Consider the following 18,670-nt stretch of genomic DNA (forward strand, 5'->3'; position numbering starts at 1 on the left):
AGTACAATGCCAGGAAGTCCACCATCAGCTCCCTCCTGATAGCCAGCCCTAGTCTCTCTGCCATCCCTCAACCCTGCCCCTTACCCTAGACCTGGACTCAACTTACCCATGGGTCCTGGGGGGCCTGGGGGCCCAGTCGGTCCCTGGGGCCAGTAGCTGCTGGTCTCAGTGAAGGTGTTGGACAGAAATGGGTCCCCTGGGGGAGGAAAGATGAGTGAGCAGGGCTGGGCTGGGCGGGGCAGAGTGGGGCAGTCAGTTTTTTTGTTTTGTTTGTTTGTTTCCAGTACGTGGGTCTCTCACTGCTGCGGCCTCTCCCGTGGAGCACAGGCTCCGGACGCACAGGCTCAGCGGCCATGTCTCATGGGCCTAGCCGCTCCGCGGCATGTGGGATCTTCCCGGACCAAGGCACGAACCTGTGTCCCCTGCATCCGCAGGCGGACTCTCAACCACTGCACCACCAGGGAAGCCCGGGCAGTCAGTTTTAACCTGTCACTTCTGACAAGCCAGCTTTGACTGCCCTGTGGGACAGCCTGCAGCATGGCTGGGGCCACCAGGCACCCACTCCAAGGGTAGGGAGTCAGGAGACTGTTGGCCATGCAGGACCAGGAAGCAGGGAGACACTGCCAGAGTCTAGCCAGTGACATCCAGCAAGTGTCTACCCTGCTGAGCCTGTACTGTCACGTGCCTAATGGGAATAATAATAAAAGTTACCATTTTTGACACTTACTTTGTGCCAAGCTTCTGTGCATGGGTGTCATACAGATAAGGAAACTGAGGCTCTGAGATGGAGAATGTTTTGTTGTTGTTGTTGTTTTTTGGCAACACCCCGCCACACGTGGGATCTTGGTTCCCTGAGCAGGGATCGAACCCGTGCCCCCTGCATTGGAAGGGCAGAGTCTTAACCACTGAACCGCCAGGGGAGTCCCTTGGAGAGAGAGAATGAATGAATGGTGCCTGGTCACGCACCAAAGGTATGATGCAGATGGGGTTGAACCTGGCATTCCAAGCGCTGACCCCTGGCAGCGCGTGCAAGTCAGGCTTTGGAGAAGGTGAAGGATGCGCGTCAGGGCCCAGCTGGGCGGAAGGGGCAGGGCCTCTCTGAGCACAGAGGCAGGGCTGTGGCCTTGGGAGTTCAGGGCTCACGTCCTGCTGCTAGGCCTTGAGCTTCCCAGTGCTCTGAGGGCTGGATCCCGGCCAGCTCCAAGGCTTGGTGGGAGGGCCTGATGCTGGTGGTTCCCAGCACAGGCTCTGGAGGGTTCATGGATCTGAAGCCGGCCCCCCTGTGCCCTGGCTGTGTGATCTCCCCTCTCTGGCCCTCAGTTTTCCTCATCAGTGACAACAGCGCCCACTGGAGGATCAGGTGACTTATGGCCCAAGGCCAAGCCTGGTATACAGAAGGTGCCTGGCAGATGGTCATGCCAGCCTCACCCCATCACCACCTGGACCTGCTGTGACCCCAAGGGACTCACCATGCTGGGAGATCCGGGCGTAGGGTGGTCCAAGTGGGGCTGGGGGGCCAGGAGGCCCTGGGGGGCCTGGAGGTCCCCTCTCTCCAGGGGTGCCCACAGCTCCAGCCTGCCCAGGGCTCCCTGGGGGGCCCTGCGGACCTGCAATGGAACCAGGGGGTTTGGTGGGTGTGCAAGAGGCAGGGAGGCCCAGGGTGGCCCAGGGATGAGGCAGCCAGGGGCAGCAGGTACGAGATGGCTCCAGAGGCCACAGGCCAGACTCCCTCCCTGGCCGTCTATGAGGGGGATGAACACATCCCTCCCCTGGGGCTTCAGGACAGTGGACACTTGGTACACAACAGGTGCCTAGCAGACGCTGATTTCCAGAATGTTCTCTCCTCTCTCTTCTAGGCTTTTGCACGAGCTGCTCCCTCTATCAGTCCTCCCTTGGCGCTGCCTGGTGTGCACTTCTGGTCATTCTGAGGCCTCACCTAAGGTGTAGCTCCCACTGGGAAGCCCTCCCTGTCCCCCACTCCATCCAGGCTGGGTCTGGGCTTCCCTCCTTAGGGCTCCCTTAGCTGCAACGTCCCCCATAAGAACCCTGGTCACATGGGGTGGGCACTGCTATTTCTCCCCTGCCTACTAGGCCCACCCCCACTAGCCTTCATGGTCTGGGAGCTCCAGAAGGGCAGGGTCTGGTAAGGAAGGCCCCAGCCTGGGCTCACCTGAGCAGGGCTGGCCAGGGGAGCTGGAAGGGCCGGTGTTGTGGGCACTCACCTGGCAGGCCTCTCATCCCCATTGGGCCCCGGCTGCCAGGGTCTCCCTTGGGGCCAGAGGGCCCAGGAAGCCCCCGGGCACCAACTCGATCTGGGGGAGAAAGTTCATCAGCTCCGCAGCTCCGGCAGCTTGGCCTGCCCCCGGCCCTGCCCGCCCCGCTAGCACCTACCATCTCGGGGGAGCAGAGGGGCCCTCACGTTTTCTCTGGTTCCTGGTAGCCCTGGGGTGGAGAGGTAGGCAGGGGTCAGTGGTGTCTAGAGTTCCTACCCCTGCTCCACCAGCTGCTGGGCCTCCCAGGACTCCAGTGCTCAGGGGCCCCTGGAGACCATCCCCTCAGGCCCAAGGGAAAACTAGGAAGACTGAGGCTCACAAGGGGGCCAAGCTGGGAGTCAGCAGCAGGGAGGGGGCTGGATCCAACTCATTGCCACACGGGAGCGTGTTCCCCACTGACCCACTCACCTTGGAGGCCTTCATCCCCGGGGCTGCCCTGGGCAGCTGGGGAACCCCAGAGCGGGGCGGGGTCCTCAGGGGCAGCTGGGGTCGGGGGCACTGCCTGCTCAGTGACAGTCAGCACCGCCACCTATGGAGGAAGAGGACAATAGGGATGGGGTGGGTACCAGGGTCTCACCAGGGTCAGGCCAGCTCGGGGCCCTGGTGTTGGGGGGCAGGAGGCCACGTGGCTGGCAGAACCCAGCCTGGAGTGGAGACCCGGACTCACAGGGGCCCCGAACTTCATCAGAAGTGACCATGGTTTTCAAAATGCACAATTCATCACATTCATTGTAGAAAAGTCATCACACACCATCACAGTCACCCACTTTAGTTCTGAGACTGCCCTCGTGTGTGCTGGGCCCTGCGCTTTCTCCTATGCTTACCTGCATGTTAGTAAGTACATTTATATACATTTAGATGCATACATAATATTAAACTTCTCTTGGTCTCTTAAAGCACCACAGGCTGCACGGATTTTTACTAAATTTGAAGGGAAATTTGGGAGGGTCTGGCATGAAACAGAGGTGCCGAGGTGTGTACAAAACCACTTTTGGACCCAGTGGAGGGGAGAGCCTGAAGGGTCAGCGGTGTCCCCTGAGCCACTTACTGAGGATTAAGAGAGGCCGGAATGTCCGCAGACCAGGAAGTGGGGGGCCGTGTAGACGTGCCCAGAGAGAAGCTGACCCGGAACTGAGACCCAGCCCCCAGATCTGAGCTGAGCTGCCCCTCATGCCGGCTTCCCCTGGGAGGGAGCTTGGGGAGCAGGGTGGGGTTCCTAGGGTGCTCACACCTCATAACGGGGGTTTTAACCCATGCTGTTTAGAAGCTTGGTTTTTCCACTTGATAGATCAGGGGCATCTTTTTGTGTTGGAAAATGGAGGCGTTGTTAATGGCTGTCCAGTATTCCACTGAGCCACACTTGCTCATTATACAACCACCCCTTCTGTTGTTTGGTTTTCAAATTTCCCTCTTAATTAACACTTGGATGAACATCTTTGCAACTAATCTTCCTAAGATAAATTCCCAGAGGAGGGAATGGATATGGAGATTAATGTAAATGCATCTATGTGTGTTTAGAAAATCTGGAAGAAAAGATGCTTAAATGTTGGCAATCGCTCTCTCTGGGGGCACAGGCGACAGAGGCCAATGGTTTTCTGGTAGGTTTTTTCATGGTGCTGAGTTCTTCATGTTTCTAAATTTAGAATGTCTTACTTTTTAATGGTTAAAAACTTTTTATCTTGAGATAATTTGAGACACGCAATAGATGTTTTTGTTTTCTGGAACTGGGAAGATGGTATTATGGGTGGGTGGGATAAAGGATGAAGGTGACGGGGCAATGAGGGGACCCAGCCACGAGCTCTGGGGGGGTGTCTAGGAGTCTCTGGGTGGGATGGGGATAGGAGAACCTCATGGATCTCCTGGAAGGAGAGCAGGCCAGGCTGCCTGACTGTGCGCAGGCTTCCCGGGGTGGGCGCTGGAAGGGAAGCTGAGAAAGCTGAATGGGAGGGTGGTGCCTGCCTGGCCCGGAAGCTGTTCACCCACCTTGGCTTCTAGAACCTTCAGCCTCTCCGTCAGCTCCGACACTTTGCTGCAGTTGAGACAACCTGCAGGGAGGAAGCAGGCTGGGCCAGGGCTCCCAGGTTCCCCTTGGAGCCCCTCAGCCCCTGGGGGCAGGATGGAGGGAGGGGACAGATACCTGATGACCCTAACCCATGAGATAGCCCATCACAGGGAAGGAGCTAAAGAGTCACAGCCTGTCCAAGGTGAGCCATGCCCTGTGGGTGTCCTTTGGCTCCAGAGCCTCCAAGGGGACTGTTTCTCTCAGAGCAGGACCAGGGATCTGACTCCTCATCCAATACGACTGCATCCCACATGGGCGGGGCTGGCCTCGGCTTGAAGCTTTGGGGACCGACACATTACAGTCCAGACTGGGATGGCCTTAGGTGCCACGCTCTGACCCTTCTTCCAGAACCACTGTCCAGCTCCCTGGCCTCCTCACTGATACCCCAACGTTATTCATAACAGTGCCGGGCAGCCACCGAGCACGATACAAGCTCGCCTCTCCGGTCCTCACCATGATCCTGCGTGTTAGGACAAGTGTCACCCCGTTCACACCTGGGAAGGCTGAGCTCAGAGCAAGGGTGGAGTGAGTGTGTAACAGGCAAAAACCCTGGATCGAGGCCCAGCGCGCTGCCCCTTCCTGGCTGCGGGGCCCCCGGCAGGGCACGTCCCCTCTCTGACCCTCAGCCTCCTCTTTAAAGTGGCAACAATGATGCCTTCCTGGGGTGAGGTTTACACAAGTTGATTATGGAAAGCTCCTGGCACAGTGCCCCGCATCCTACAGACACTCAGAAAAGTGTCGTTTCAATAAAAAAAGGAAAGTGGGGGCTTGGACCCATGTCTGCAAGACTCTGGGGGTCCTGGGTCTCAGGTGCCTGGGCCCAGGTCAGACTCCCCTTGGGGGCCTTTCCTCCACCTTCCAGTTTTCTTTCCAGCCTGCAGTGGACAAGCGCAGGGTGCTATCCCTGACCCTCCACTGCTGGGCCCAGCTGGTTTTTAGGACAGTCACCACCAGCCCCTCCAGCCTCCCCTAGCCCAGGGGGACCCCAAGCAGCTGCCCCAGGACCCACCTGACAGGGCTGTGGGCCGAAGTGCCATCCGCCACATGGTGTTGCCTGACCACCTGGGCTCCACGAAGCCAGAGGAGCCTACAACTGAGGGACAGTGAGGGTCAGAGCCCTGCTGGCTGTGACATTTTGTTCTGTCCCCCTCCCGCCCCCCACCTGCCACTGCAGTCACAGAGGGATCCCTACTCCCCTTAGTGCAAAGGGAGAGAGGCCCAGAGAGGTGGGGCAGTTTGCCTGGGTCACACAGCATGAACTGGGCTGAGCTGGGACAAGGCTATCAACCTGATGGGGCTGGGGAGGGGGGCTGGCAATGGGTGGGGGCCATGGGTGAGGCTGGGGGCTTCTCCAACAACCCCAGCAAGCTGCATGGGTTAACAGCTTAGAGTCAACAGATGCAAGGTCAGGTCCCAGCCCTGCTAATTGCTGACCTATGTGACTTGTCCTCCCTGGACCTGCTGATTTTCCCATCTGTAAAATGGGATCATAAGGTCTCTACACCTCCCGGGCTGGCGTGAGGCCTGAGGATGGACATGCATGCAAAGGGCTTAATGAGCACACACAGGGCCTGGTATGCAGTAGGTGCTCAATAAACACAGCAACGTCACCATCCACCCTCTCCCTGCCCCACTTGGTAAGAAGACACTGAAGTGGATCCAGCTCTGGTTTTAAATGAAAACCAGAGGGAGGCTGGCTGCCTGGGAGGGCACGGGGGGCCTGTTCCAGGAGGCCACCCCTGCAGCCACCCCTATGAGGAGCAGGCCATCCTGGCTGGTCTGGCTTTGGGGACCAGGTTCTCTCCATAGCTGGAGGGTTGGGCTGGCCAAGCCAGGGGCGGGGGGGGGGGGGCGGGTTGTGCAGCTGGAGGGGCTCTGAAGCCACCAGTGGCAACTGCCCCACCCACCCCCCTCCCGGGCCTGCCTTTTAAGGCCGCGAAGTGTTGCCTGGGGGGAGACAAGACCCAAATAAGGCACGGGCCTGGCAGCTCAGAGCCAGGCTGTGGGTTGGTGCAGGGAGTGAGAGGCGCCGGGAATTCAAACCAGACGGGTCCCTCTGGCCAACCCCCAGCAGGGTGGCTGCCAGACCCTCTCCAGGTCCCACCACGGGGCCTTCGCTCAGGCTGGGCCCGCATCCCCAGCATGCCCTCCCTGGGGGCCTGCGACTTGCCCTTTCACAGGGGGTAAATCTCACCTGGGATAGAGGAAGGGGGTTGGCAGCCCAAGACTGGGGCAGGGGTTAGGGGCTCTGTGGGCAGAACAACAGCAGTGGGGGGGTGATAATGCCACCATGAGCCACGCCCGGTGCTAAGCCCAGCTCGATCCTACAAGGTAGGTAATAATAATAACAGCCAATGCTTGTGCGGCACTTATGCTGGGCCCGGCACATTCTAAGCACTTCTCGTAAACAGTCTTAACTCACTGTCCTCACGAAGCCCTGTGAGTGGGTGCTAGTAACCCCTCTGCTTTACAGATGGGGAAACGGGCACAGAGTAGCTTGGTATTATCACTCCTCTGCCCCCCCACCCCGTGCTCAGATAAATGGATGAGTGAATATGAGTATTTCCCTTTGGGGGGAAACAAGGCAGAGAGGTAAAGAGACTGGTCACCCAGCTGAAGGCTGGAGCCTGGACTGGAACCCAGTTAGTCTAACTCCAGGGCCCGTCCTCCTCTCTCCTGGGCCACCTGGCACTGCAAGTCCCCCAGGTTCCCCTTGGCAGAGGCAGGGAGGCCTGGCGCCCGTCAAGAATGCTGGTTCCTTAGAAGAACGACCTCGGTAAGCCCTCCGCATCTCCTTTGCTCCCAGGTGAAGATGTAAAAGGCCACTGGATGACTGCTTCCAGGAAGTCAACCAAAAGAAGAGGCCGTCCCTCCAACCCCATGGAAGTTTGGGTTTTCTCTGGGATGAAGTTGGGCAGAGCGTCCGCCCTGCCCATCCTCCGCACCACCCTGCTATCGTCTTCCATTTTTTCCATGGCACTTTCCACCCTCTAACATGTTATCTGCTTGCCAGTTCCCCGGTCTGATCTTCCGCCCTCCTTGGCTGGAACGTGAACTCCACCAGGCAGGGACCTTGTCCGTCTTGCGAGTGGCTGGGGAAAGTGCCCCGCGCGCAGTAGGGCCTCAGGGCTTCACTAAACCTCTTGTTGAGGAATGCATGAATCACTGGCTGAAAATGAATTTAAAGCAAGCAAACAAAATAAAAGGCAAAATAATGTGGACGGCAGACATGACTGTCTTGAAAATGAACATAAGGGTTCTAATGTCACGCCAGGGGGTCCCCAAGTTTTTAATCTGTGAACATATGGTTGGAAATTCTTTTTCAACCCACTTGCTTTGGGACATTTCACTGGGAGCCAGAGAGAACTAGAAAAACTAATGAAAGCACGGTCTGACCAGCAGTGCAGACATAACTGACTCAAAGAAATTGTGAGTTAAAATTAAAAAAAAAAAAGAAAGTTTAAATAACAAAAACTGTCAAAAAGACCAGAAAATATTGGTTCTGGATTCAAGATTCACAAAAAATGGCCCCCCAAGCTCTCCCTAAATTCTAAGAAACAGACAGAAATACTTTAAGGGATGAACCAGGTTGTAAATGGCCCTATACCACACAAAATTCCAGTACGTAAAAAGTCTAGGGCTGGGGGAGGTCTCCTGTAGGATAAAAATGTCACATCCCTCCCACTGGTGTTGAGCCAGGGCCCCTGGAGCGGGCCCCAGTGGGCTGAGAGCCCCCCTCACCCCAGCCTGGTGGTCCACCCTGAAGGGCCCCTCCCCAGCCCCAACCTCACCCTCCAAGGAGCTCCACGCTAGTCCCAGGACCACAAACCCTGGCTCCACCCTGGGACCCTGACTGTGGGCCACTTCCCACCATCTGGGAGGTCCCAGCCAGCCCGACACACACACACACACACACACACACACACACACACACACACACACACACACACACACGAGCGCACTGCCTCCTCATCCCCACAGCCACTGCCCCCATGTCACCTCCTCCAGAAAGCCTTCCTGCACAGACCAGGGAACCCACCAAAGCCCCCCACCAACAAGCTCTCATCACTCCATCTTGACCTCCACAAGGCCAGTGCCATCTGCAGTTTCTAGTCCTGTGCCCCCTAAGCAGCCGCCCTTCCCTCTGCCCAGTGTCTCATGTTCCGTCTCAACAGATCCTCATCAGAACACTGAGGCCCAGAGAGAAGAGGCTGCCCGTCCACACAGCAGGACCAGGGCAGGAGAAGAGGGGAGCAGAGCATGGTGTTTAAATCCCACCCTCAGCTGGGAACAGGGGTGTGAGACGTTGGCGGTGTCCCTGGGCTCCAGTCCTGACTTTCTCTCTGAGGGGCTTATTCCTTCATAGCCCTCCCCCCAGGTCTGCTGGGTCCAGTGACCACAGACCACATGAGCGCAGCCTCCCCTGCCCCTGCCCAGCTCCCTTCCCTGGAATTTACTTTGCAAATGTAAATATTTGCTACTGTTGGCCTGAGTCAGGGTTTGGGGTCAGGGCTGGGGCTGGGAGCTCCAAGAACTCTCCAGCAGCCCTCTGGGAAGCCCTGGTCTGTGTCTGTCCTGGTCCCTCTGCGGGTAAAATGAGGTTCCCACTCATTTCCCATGCACCCACTTAACGCCAGACCCGTTCCAGGAACCAGAGAGACAGGATTAATGATGAAAGGGTGGGGATCCTCGGAGCCAGGCGGGAGCGCCAAGAAGGTTACAGGCAGAGAGGACAGCCACTGCCCAGGCTCTGGGGTGGGAGAGAAGGCCATAGTGGGCCCCGGGCAAAACGGAGGGAGGGCAAAGCTGGGGCACCTCGCTGGGGCAGCTGGGAGGGCAGAGGGGGAGCCTCCCAGCTGGGGGTGGAGAATACACTGGTGGGAGTCGGAGGTGGGGGCCACTAAGCCTCCCAGACAGGAGTGGAGTAGACGGGTGGCAGATATGGGCAAATTCCAACAGCATTTAACCTGCAGGATTCTGAATCCGCAGAGTAAGGCACAGGCTTGGCACTGCACCTGGCATTTGGTTAGAGCACAAGAGCCATGTATGGGAAGGGCCAAGCCCTGGACGGTGGAGAGGCCGAGGGGCCCAGGAAGTGCTGGGCTGGAATCTCCGTCTGCTTTTAAGCTTTTTTACTATGTGACCCTGGGCAAACTTCTTCCCTTGCTGTTCCCCACCACAGAAGACAAGGGCTGTGGGGGTCCATGGATGGGGAAGGCACAGGTGTGAGGAACAGATGGGGATAGTGAGGGGGTAAGTGGAGGCAGCCCGGCTCTGGGGGAGCCCATGGGGAGGGGAAGGTGAGGGAGTCCCCTCTCCTCTATCTTTCTATCTGGGAGGAGCTGGGGCTGAGGCTGGCTTCCGTCAGTCCCAGCTGTCTGAACACGTGCCCCACGAAGTCCTTGGCCAGCGCTGCTGCAGAGGAAAGACCTCGGCTCTGGTCAGACTGAAGGGCTTTGAATCCAGCTGTAACCCAGAGCAAGGCACTCCTCTCTCCCAGCCTCAGTTTCCACAGTTGGACCTTCTGTACCACGACATGGTGGCACGATGCAGGTGAGTACAAATCATGGTGCCCAGCACAGAGGACAGTGGCAGCTTTCCTCCCCCTTTATGTCAGTGGCAGTCATAAAGTCTACATCATTATGACTGCAGGAGGGTCTGAGGCAGGGCGACATCGTAGACCTCAGGTCAGAGCCCTTGGGAGAATCCCAGCCATGATGTTTACTTGCTGTGTGACCTTGCGTGAGACCTATACCCTCTCTGAGCCTCACGTTCATCATCTGGACAATGGGGTTGTTGGGTGAGAGATCGGTCTGCGGGGAGCCCCTAGAGGCAGGGTGATCACTACAGCCCTACCCTCAGCAGAGCCCAACAGCCCAGGCCACTCAGGGGATCAGGACCAGCCCACATGATGCATTCTGGCCTTGGCCATTCCTTGCCCATTGTGTCTGGTGGTAGCAGGCAGCCAGGTGAGAGCCTGGGCCAGTCTCCTCCCTGCCATCCAGCCCCAAGGCCTGGAGGCACTGGCAGATGGACGCTTGGTCAGGCTGGTCCCAGTCCCGGCTCTCACATACTGAGTGACCCCAGGCCAACCCCCTCACCTCTCTGAGCCTCAGTTTCTCCATTTGTAAAAAGGGACCCATTCTAGCCCCTTCCTCACAGTTGTCAAGAACATCAGAGAAACCATCCTCACTCATTATCACGGAGTGAACACTCCCACTGTACAGATGGGAAAACCAGAACTAAAAGTCATGAAGTCTGCTCGCCTCACAAACATCCAGTCCAGAGAGTAGAGGCCTGTTTGCTGAGCAGCTGACTGAGAAATCGGGTCTCAGAGCTGGGAGGCAGGGCAGACTCCCCAGAACAGGGGGCCAAAGGGGAAAGGAAGACATTTATTCAGTAGCTATGTTGGAGGCATGTCTCTGGTCCTCATAATAAGGTGTGAGGCAGGCACTTCTCCATCTGAGGTGACTTTCAGATAGAGACGGGGTTCAGAGAGGTGAAGTGACTTGCCCCAGGTCACACAGCAGAGCACAGCTGATCCAAGGCTGGATTCTGGAATGATAGGTGTTTCCTTTCCCTCTTCAGCTCACTCTGGGCCCTGTTGCCCCTAGTGACGGAGCTCTTTGACCTCAGGTCATGTCACAACACCAGACAGACTGCAAGGGCAGTCACCAGCAGGGAAAACAGCTGGGGGAGCCCAGCCTGAAGCTGGCTGTCATAGGAAGGGCAGGGCCCGGCGTGGGTCAGCAATGTCCTCATGCTTCCCCGTCCCCATTCCCAGGGCCCCAGCAAAGCAGTTTTCTAGAATATCCAGGCCTTGGCATCCCTTTACTCGGCTCCAACCTCATGGGTGTGGAGAGGCCCTTCCTTTCCTGTCCCACTGGGCATCACGCCACGTGCTGCCCTCCATGGGCTGCGGCGCCACCTGCTTCATTTCACCCTTGCAACATCCCTGGGAGGCCGACTGTATGATCCTGCCCATTTCACAGGTGAGCACACTGAGGCCCAGGGCAGGAGAGCCCCAGGTGTTGCAAGAGCACAAGGCAGCCTGGTGCCCTTTAGAGAAGGTGCCCCTCCCTCTGAGAGGGCACGAGACAAGTGCCGCCTGAACTGCAGCCTCCCCGCCCCCCGGCCCGATACCCCTGCACAGCTACTCGCACGGTGCACGGGGAGTACCCGGCCCAAGGCCACACAGCTGGTGTGCGGCAGAGCTGTCCCCAGGCTGGAACCCCAAGGCCCTGCCGAGGGAGACGTCAGGGCTGGCCCGGCCCCAGTCCTCGTCTCGCACCCCCACCTCACCCCCGCGGCACAGCCACAGCCCTTGGCTTGGTCGTGGATGCACAGCCTACAGCGGCTGCACTCAAGGGCATGGGCGCTGCCGCCACCTGCTCCACGACGGCCCCATAGACCTGGGAAGGTTTGCCCTTGGGAGGGGAGCCAGGGACAGAGTGGCCTATGTATGGGCAGGTGCTCTGCACCCAGGGGGCCCCCGTACCCTGGGGACTCGCCCCCTCCTTACCACCAGCTCCTCTGTGGCCTCCTTGGCAACAGTCCCTCCTGGCTGGCTCCCCTCCTGCCCCTGGGGCCCTTCTGCCTGCCCCTCTTCCTCCCAGCATGCAGGGGAAGGCGCTGTTCCTGGCCCCCTCCCTTCCCTCCCTGTCTGCCCCTCCCAGCCTCCCACATCTGCCTTGGTGAGAGTCTCAGCCAGTCTCCTTCCCTGCCATCCAGCCCCAAGGCCTGGAGGCACTGACACATGGATGCTTGGTCAGGGTGGTCCCAGTCCCAGCTCTCACATACTGCGTGACCGCAGGTCAACCCCCTCACCTCTCTGAGCCTCAGTTTCTCCATCCGTAAAAAGGGCTGCCTCTCTGTACCGGACCCCTGCTGGACCTCGAGCAGCTCCCCGCTCCCTCTGGCCGCCCTGCTCCTCCCCCGCTGTGCTGGGGGCTCTCCCACCCCATATGGAAACCACCAGGCTCCCTCCCTGCCCCACTCCATGGGGAGTCTGCCCCCACCCCGTGTGACTTCACCTCTCTGGGCCTGCGTTGCCCCATCTGTGAACTGGGGCTGCTGTGGGGTCCCAGGGAGGTGAAGTGTGTAAATCTCTCAAGAAACACCTATGAATGGCGCTATAAGCCTCACCTTCCCTTGATTCGGAGGCTGTGTTTCACACATCGGTGTTTCTGGAATCAGAATGCATCTTTCGACCGATAGTCACATTAATGTGCTACTTGGGGGCCCCGAATGCCTCTTTCTATTGAGGGGCCTACGGGCCTGGTTCTCAGGCTGGCTCTAGGCCAGTCCATCCTCTTTCTGGTCATTCTTCGGAGCACACTGGGTTCAGCCAGGCAGTGAGGGTGGATGCAGCCTGGACCCCTCAGCAGAGGTAGGCGCCCTCGAGGAGACGGCACTGCCAGTAGCTGTGTGGCCAGGGGAGGGGCGGGCTGCCTCCTCTGCGCTCCTGCTGGGTGCTTGGCCCCAAACCACCAAGCTGCACGCAGAGGAGGTGGGGGGAGAGAGGGGGGCCTCTGCCTGGGACACACTCCGCACACAGGGTGCCCAGCTGAGTCCTCCCATCCCTGAGGGCCTGGGGGAAGCCAGGCAGACCTGGGTTTGAATCCTGTCACTTAGGAGCTGTCTGCCCATCACACGCCCTTGTGTGCCCATCACACAGCCTTGTTCTCCTCACCTGCAGACTGGGTGTAGCCATCCCGACCTTGCTGACCCACTGCACTAAGTGGTGCTTTGCTTCCCTGCACCATTACCACCTCCCATGGAAATGTCCCCAAGTTTGGAGGAAAGGCTTGGGATGTGTGACCTAAGACGTGAGCTACCCAGCATGTATGAAATTCCTCCAGGGGTCCTGACAGTGTCCCAAGAGGCAGGTGGTCAACACCCGTGGGAGAGCAGACACCCACTGTGGCCCAGCTGCGTCTGGCCAGCAGCTCTGTGCAGCAGCCCTGGTAAGTGTGGTGCTGCGCCCTTGAGCACCTACCGACTCAGCTACGGTTTACAGCTCCCTCCCACACACCTGAGGGGAGGCACCTGGGCTGCGCCTGGGGCAGTCCTACCTTCCTCGCAGCTCGACCCCGAGCGCCCAGGGCAGCACCTCCACTCGCGGGCTGTCACTGTCTTGTACATCACCTTGTATGCGGGTCTCACCACGGTTCTGTAGCTGAAAGAGCGCCCAGGTGGCCCGGTTCAGATGGGCCTTCCGCCACCCCTCCCACCATCCATGGGGACAAGCCCAGAGCCTCCAGGGTCCTCTGCCACCTCCAGGTCCCTCTGGAGCCTCTTTCCTCATGCATTCTGGGCCTCAGCCCTTCCATTCCCTCCCCAGCCCCCAGCCGGGGGGATCTAGAAACCAACTGGACAGGAAGCCCCTGCGAGCTGGGCTAGACTGTCCCCAGCGGTGAACGCTCACTGAGCGAAGGCGTGCAGGTGAATGCTGGAATCCCTCCCCCAGGAAGGCCCAAGAGCCAAGGGGAGGCGCTGGGAATGGACAATGGTCCCTTTGTCCGCCCACCCTTGGGGTCCCAGGCATCTCCTGCACAGGGTTCCAGCCCCAGCCCCAGCTCTTCCACCAGGCCGTGCCCACCGTGGGAACGCCAGCAGCTCCTACTCCACACGGTCTCACTCACCTGTTCCCAGGGCAGCTCATGGGCCAGGGGCAATTCTGCAGCACGCGCTGCAGGTAGGTGCCATTCTGCACGTGGCACGAGATGGTGCGGGTCACCACGTATGAGCACCAGTTCCTGAAACAGACCAGCAGAGAGGAAGCTCAGGTGCCACGCGCAGCCCATGTTCTCTCTGGGAGCCCCGAGTCTCCAGGCAGGGAGACCCCTAAGCTCTCCAAGTTCTTTGGGCCCTGGTGGGAGTCTCTGAGCTGAAGTGGCTGAGCAGTGAATTCCAGAACCCTGGAGGGGACAGCTGTGCTGGGTGCTCTCAGAGGTCTTGGGGAATGAGCTGCAGGGGCCCAGACGGGAGCAGGGCATCTTGACTGGGGCTCTTCCTCCTCAGCATCTCCTTTCCAACCCTGACCCCTCCAGGCCACCACTGCCTCCCACCTCCCACCTGGACAAGGGAAGTGAGTGAGTGTCTTTCCCCTCACTCTCTCCCCAGAGGGAGGGTCAGACAATGGAAACCTGGCGGTGGTGTCCCTTGCCTAGCCCTACCCTCAGCCCTCCAAGTCTCCTGCTCCCACTCCTGCTGTGGATCCCTCACCTCCAGGCCTTTGCTCATGCTGGACCTGATGCCTGCAGCACCCTTCTCCCATTTCTCTTCCTGACACCTCCTACCTTCAAAGCCCCGCTGTGCTGTCACCTCTTCCCTTGTCCTCTTCCACCTCCACCCCCATCTGAGTAGAAGCGATGGTTCCCTGCCTGGGATCCTAAGCTCTCTGTATCCCTGTCATGCTGAATTAAGCTGGTGATTCACATCTGCCCTCTCCCTCCCTGAGGCATGTGAGAAAGAAGCTCTGTCTCACTTATCCTCAGGTCCCCTCTGTGTGACAGCTGGGATGCACAATCAATATCCCAAGCATGGAGGACTGACTTCTTCAAATGCCAACAAATAATCACCTTGCACTGCACATACTGAGCACCTACTGTACGCTAAAGGTATTTACATCATCTTCCCACAGAGAACCAGGAAACGCCCCCCCCCCATTTAACAGAGGGGTAAACTGAGGCTCAGGGAGGGGAAGACAATTGTTCATGTTAAAGAGCTGGTGCATGGCGGATCTGGATTTGAACCCAGGAATGTGGACGGCTCAGCCTGGCCCCCACCTCCATCCCAGAGGCCCCGTCAGCTCCCGTCTCCTCCCCACCTCCTGAGCCACGGTCTGTGGCTCTGTGAAGGCCTCAGCCTGGGAACCTGCTGACCCTGGGCTCCAGGCCACAAAGAAAAGTCTGGTGGGGTGGGGGCTCAAGCTGAGAAGGGTCACCTGAAACGGTCACTCCTTTCCCAGCACCAGCAAAAGAACGCAGGCCCGTGACCCCATGCAGAGCTGAGGGCCGGTGAGCACCTGGAATGTTCCACCCATCACGGAGGTGCCTGCCACCTCGGAAACCCAGCCCTGCAGCTGCGGCCCCACCCCCACCCAGCCCACCTGAAGGAGAATCTTTGGCGGGGACCAGTTGACAAACTCACTATGGGACTCTGCAGAAGTCCCTTCACGGTTCTGTGTCACGCTGAAATCAGTCCAGGAGGAGGAAACACCCTGGCCGACTGCACGGAGGTGGGAAAGCCAGAGAAGGGTGGCTCTGATCAGCCCAGTGATGGGGCAGGAACTCAAAAGAGCCCTCGGCCAGGGAACCCACAGCAGAGGTGCCAGGCGCTTGTTACAGCACTGTCAGGAATGGCGCAAAACTGGAACAGCCTAAGTGGGACCCCTAGACACAGAGAACCAGGTGCTGTGACAGAGTCCGAGGTCTCCATGTGCCTGCTTAAGGGGGAAAAAGTATGTGTGGACCAAGAGAATGACATTTCTATTAATACATGAAAAGCAGAGAAAGCCAAAAGACTGTAAATGTATGTACATATAAAGCTATGTGTGTTTTTTTTTTAATTTTATTTGGCCACGCTGTGCGGCTTGTGGGACCTTAGTCCCCCAACCAGGGATTGAACCCTGGCCCTTGGCAGTGAAAGCTCGGAGTCCTAACCGCTGGACGCCAGGGAATTCCCTATGTGTGTATTAAGTGAGGAAAAATCACATGCCTAGATGAGTTCCATCCACTCAGTCCCCTGTGCTCACAGCAGCCTCCGTTTACCATGCCAGGAGCTGTGCCCAGGGCCTTCCACACACCTAATTATAAGTGCCACTTTACAGATGGGAAGACTGAGGCTCTGGGGTCTGGGATGTGCCCCGGGCACCCACGATGAGTGACACAGTCACGGTTGGAACTCAGCTTCTTCTAACCCCAGGGCTTGTGCTCTTAACCACAGGCTGGAAATGTTTCTCCTAATGAGCAAGTGGGGATTTTATAAGTTTAAAAAGATGCATTTCAAAAAGGCCCCCCAGTGCTTGCTTCAGCAGCACATATACTAAAATTGGAACGATACAGAGAAGATTAACATGGCCCCTGCGCAAGGATGACACGCAAATTCCTGAAGCATTCCATATTTAAAAAACAAAAAAATGGTTCTGAAGAACCTAGGGGCAGGACAGGAATAAAGACGCAGACGTAGAGAATGGACTTGAGGACACGGGGAGTGGGAAAGGTAAGCTGGGACGAAGTGAGAGAGTGGCATGGCCATATATACACTACCAAATGTAAAATAGATAGCTAGTGGGAAGCAGCCGCATAGCACAGGGAGATCAGCTCCGTGCTTTGTGACCACCTAGAGGGGTGGGATAGGGAGGGTGGGAGGGAGACACGCGAGACGGAGGAGATATGGGGATATATGTATATATATAGCTGATTCACTTTGTTATAAAGCAGAAACTAACACACCACTGTAAAGCAATTATACTCCAATAAAGATGTTAAAAAAAAAAAGGTCCCCCACCCGTGAGAGCCTCTGGGTCCCCAGAGCTGTGGTTTAAAACCCACTGGGATCTTGTTTGGGGGGACATAAGCCCCTTTGGAGACTGATGTGAGTTGTCGCTCCTCCCCCCAAAAATGCATAAAATGTGGGGTACAAGTTCAGGGGGACTCAGGGGCTCCCTGAGCCTGTGTGATGTCCCCCAGGCTAGCCCAGGGGCTCTGTGAGTGGAGGAAGGAGGGAGGGAGGGAGCAACCTGGGCAGAGGATGGCCAGAGCATGGGACACAGGAGGAGGGCCCTGGCACGGACTGAAGACTCCATGCCAGTGTACAGACTCACACACATGCATACACATCAATATGCACACACACATGCAGACATGAAAGTACACAGACACGCTCACATATACAACATCCAAACACACGTGTCCATGTGCACACACAGATCTACATAAGTGTGTGCATGCACACACACACTACAGCACGCAATCAGACCAAGGTCAATCTAGCAGGACACATAACCACAGAAATGACTGTCCAACTTGCACTCGGGCCAAAACCTGCAGATACAGAGCCGTGCACCCTCACACACAAGTGTGCACACACACCCCATGCCCAGCCCCTGGACTGGACTGGGGGAGGCGGGCCTGTGACTGCCCAAAATTGCCCTAGCAATTCTTTTGACCACGGAGGAGCCAGAGAAAACAGTTTTTTTCTTCTTTCTTACTTAAAATCTCCCCCATGTGAGTTGCTGCCTGGTTCCCTGCTTATTTCCCACCAGCTGGAGTTTGCTTGAATCCCCTGCTTAGGAGACACGGAGCTGATGGCCGGCTAGCAGACATTTTAGACAGGAGGGGACACTCTGGCCAGGTGGGGTTCAAGGTCAGCCCCTCGTGCCCTCCACCTGGGGGGTCACCAATAATTACACGCTGCCCCTCCCTGGCCTTGAAGACCCACCCAGCCCCACTGCTGCCAGGATAAGCCCGAGCTCCTCCGCAGGATCATAGCCTGGCTCCACCACCCACCCACTTTCCAGGGGCGCTGCTGGCCTGAAGTCCACAGCCCACCACGCTGCCCGTCGCCCTGACCGCTGGGTCCTGCACACTTGCGCTGCTGCTCTCCCTCCTTCCTGCCCTCCCTCCCATGCGCATCTTCTCCCCACCTCAGATCTTTGCATAGGAGATTTCCTCTGCCTGGAAAGCCCTCTCCCTGCTCCAGCAAACTCCTATTCATCCTCTGGGTCTCAGTCCTGAGGCTCTGGGCACAGTTGGGCACCTGCACGGGCCCCCCTCAGCCACTCACAGCAGCCCTGAGCTTTTTCTTCCCCCGATGGCGCTGGGGGAGGGCGCTGGCGGGGACCAAGCCAGTATGGGGCTCAGCCCGGGGGCGCTCAGGGAGGTTTGCTGAATGACTGAGAACAGACAGTGGCCCTGGGCAGAGGAGCCGGGACCCAGGTTCCCAGAGATGGGCGCAGTCCTTGGAGGCCCCGCCCCCATCCTGCTGCCCTTGGGAGCTTCTTTTCTGGGAAGTGGTTGGTGATAAGCCGCCCAGGAACCCGATGACGCTGGGTTACCTCCTGTGGGATGGGACAATGGCAGGGGCTGGGAGGAGGCAGCACTTCTCTCCTGGGCCTGCCACTTCTGCCCACTCAGCACCTCCTGGGCCTCCAGAGGCTGCCGGGAGGAGAGAAAACAGGCCAGACCAGCTCGGCCTGGCACTGGCCGCCCCCACGAGGGGGCCCCCCCCATCTGCCCTCCACCCCCTGCCACGAGGAGCTCAGGGGACTTTGTCTCCACGGGGCCCAGGGCTGTGATCCGGAACAGTGATAGGGGCTAATTGCAGGAGG

The 18,670-nt window shown here is 58.2% G+C and overlaps 1 protein-coding gene and 1 non-coding gene across 6 annotated transcripts in view; one reads left to right on the forward strand and one right to left on the reverse strand.

The window, feature by feature from the left end:
• Nucleotides 1-18,670, reverse strand: part of EMID1 (EMI domain containing 1) — an 81,200-nt gene that overhangs the window by 19,208 nt on the left and 43,322 nt on the right. For 4 of the 5 annotated variants that reach the window (XR_010933243.1, XM_067700358.1, XM_067700359.1 and 1 more), the window contains exons 2-10: nt 13,980-14,093; nt 13,410-13,513; nt 5,345-5,428; nt 4,257-4,318; nt 2,682-2,802; nt 2,392-2,442; nt 2,223-2,312; nt 1,470-1,607; nt 107-196 (exon numbers count right to left, since the gene is read on the reverse strand). Coding sequence is in view for 3 of the 5 variants with exons in the window: in XM_067700358.1 (XP_067556459.1) it covers nt 107-196; nt 1,470-1,607; nt 2,223-2,312; nt 2,392-2,442; nt 2,682-2,802; nt 4,257-4,318; nt 5,345-5,428; nt 13,410-13,513; nt 13,980-14,093 (854 nt within the window). In the remaining 2 variants the exon portion in view is untranslated. Of the gene's footprint in view, nt 1-106; nt 197-727; nt 878-1,469; nt 1,608-2,222; nt 2,313-2,391; nt 2,443-2,681; nt 2,803-4,256; nt 4,319-5,344; nt 5,429-13,409; nt 13,514-13,979; nt 14,094-18,670 lie in introns of all 5 variants that reach the window. The other variant, XR_010933242.1, reaches the window with a different exon arrangement.
• On the forward strand, nt 16,360-16,466 carry LOC137204237 (U6 spliceosomal RNA). Its single transcript, XR_010933475.1, has one exon. It is a non-coding gene; the product is annotated as a U6 spliceosomal RNA (small nuclear RNA).

This window comes from Pseudorca crassidens, chromosome 12, assembly GCF_039906515.1.
Source record: "Pseudorca crassidens isolate mPseCra1 chromosome 12, mPseCra1.hap1, whole genome shotgun sequence".
Taxonomy (NCBI): domain Eukaryota; kingdom Metazoa; phylum Chordata; class Mammalia; order Artiodactyla; family Delphinidae; genus Pseudorca; species Pseudorca crassidens.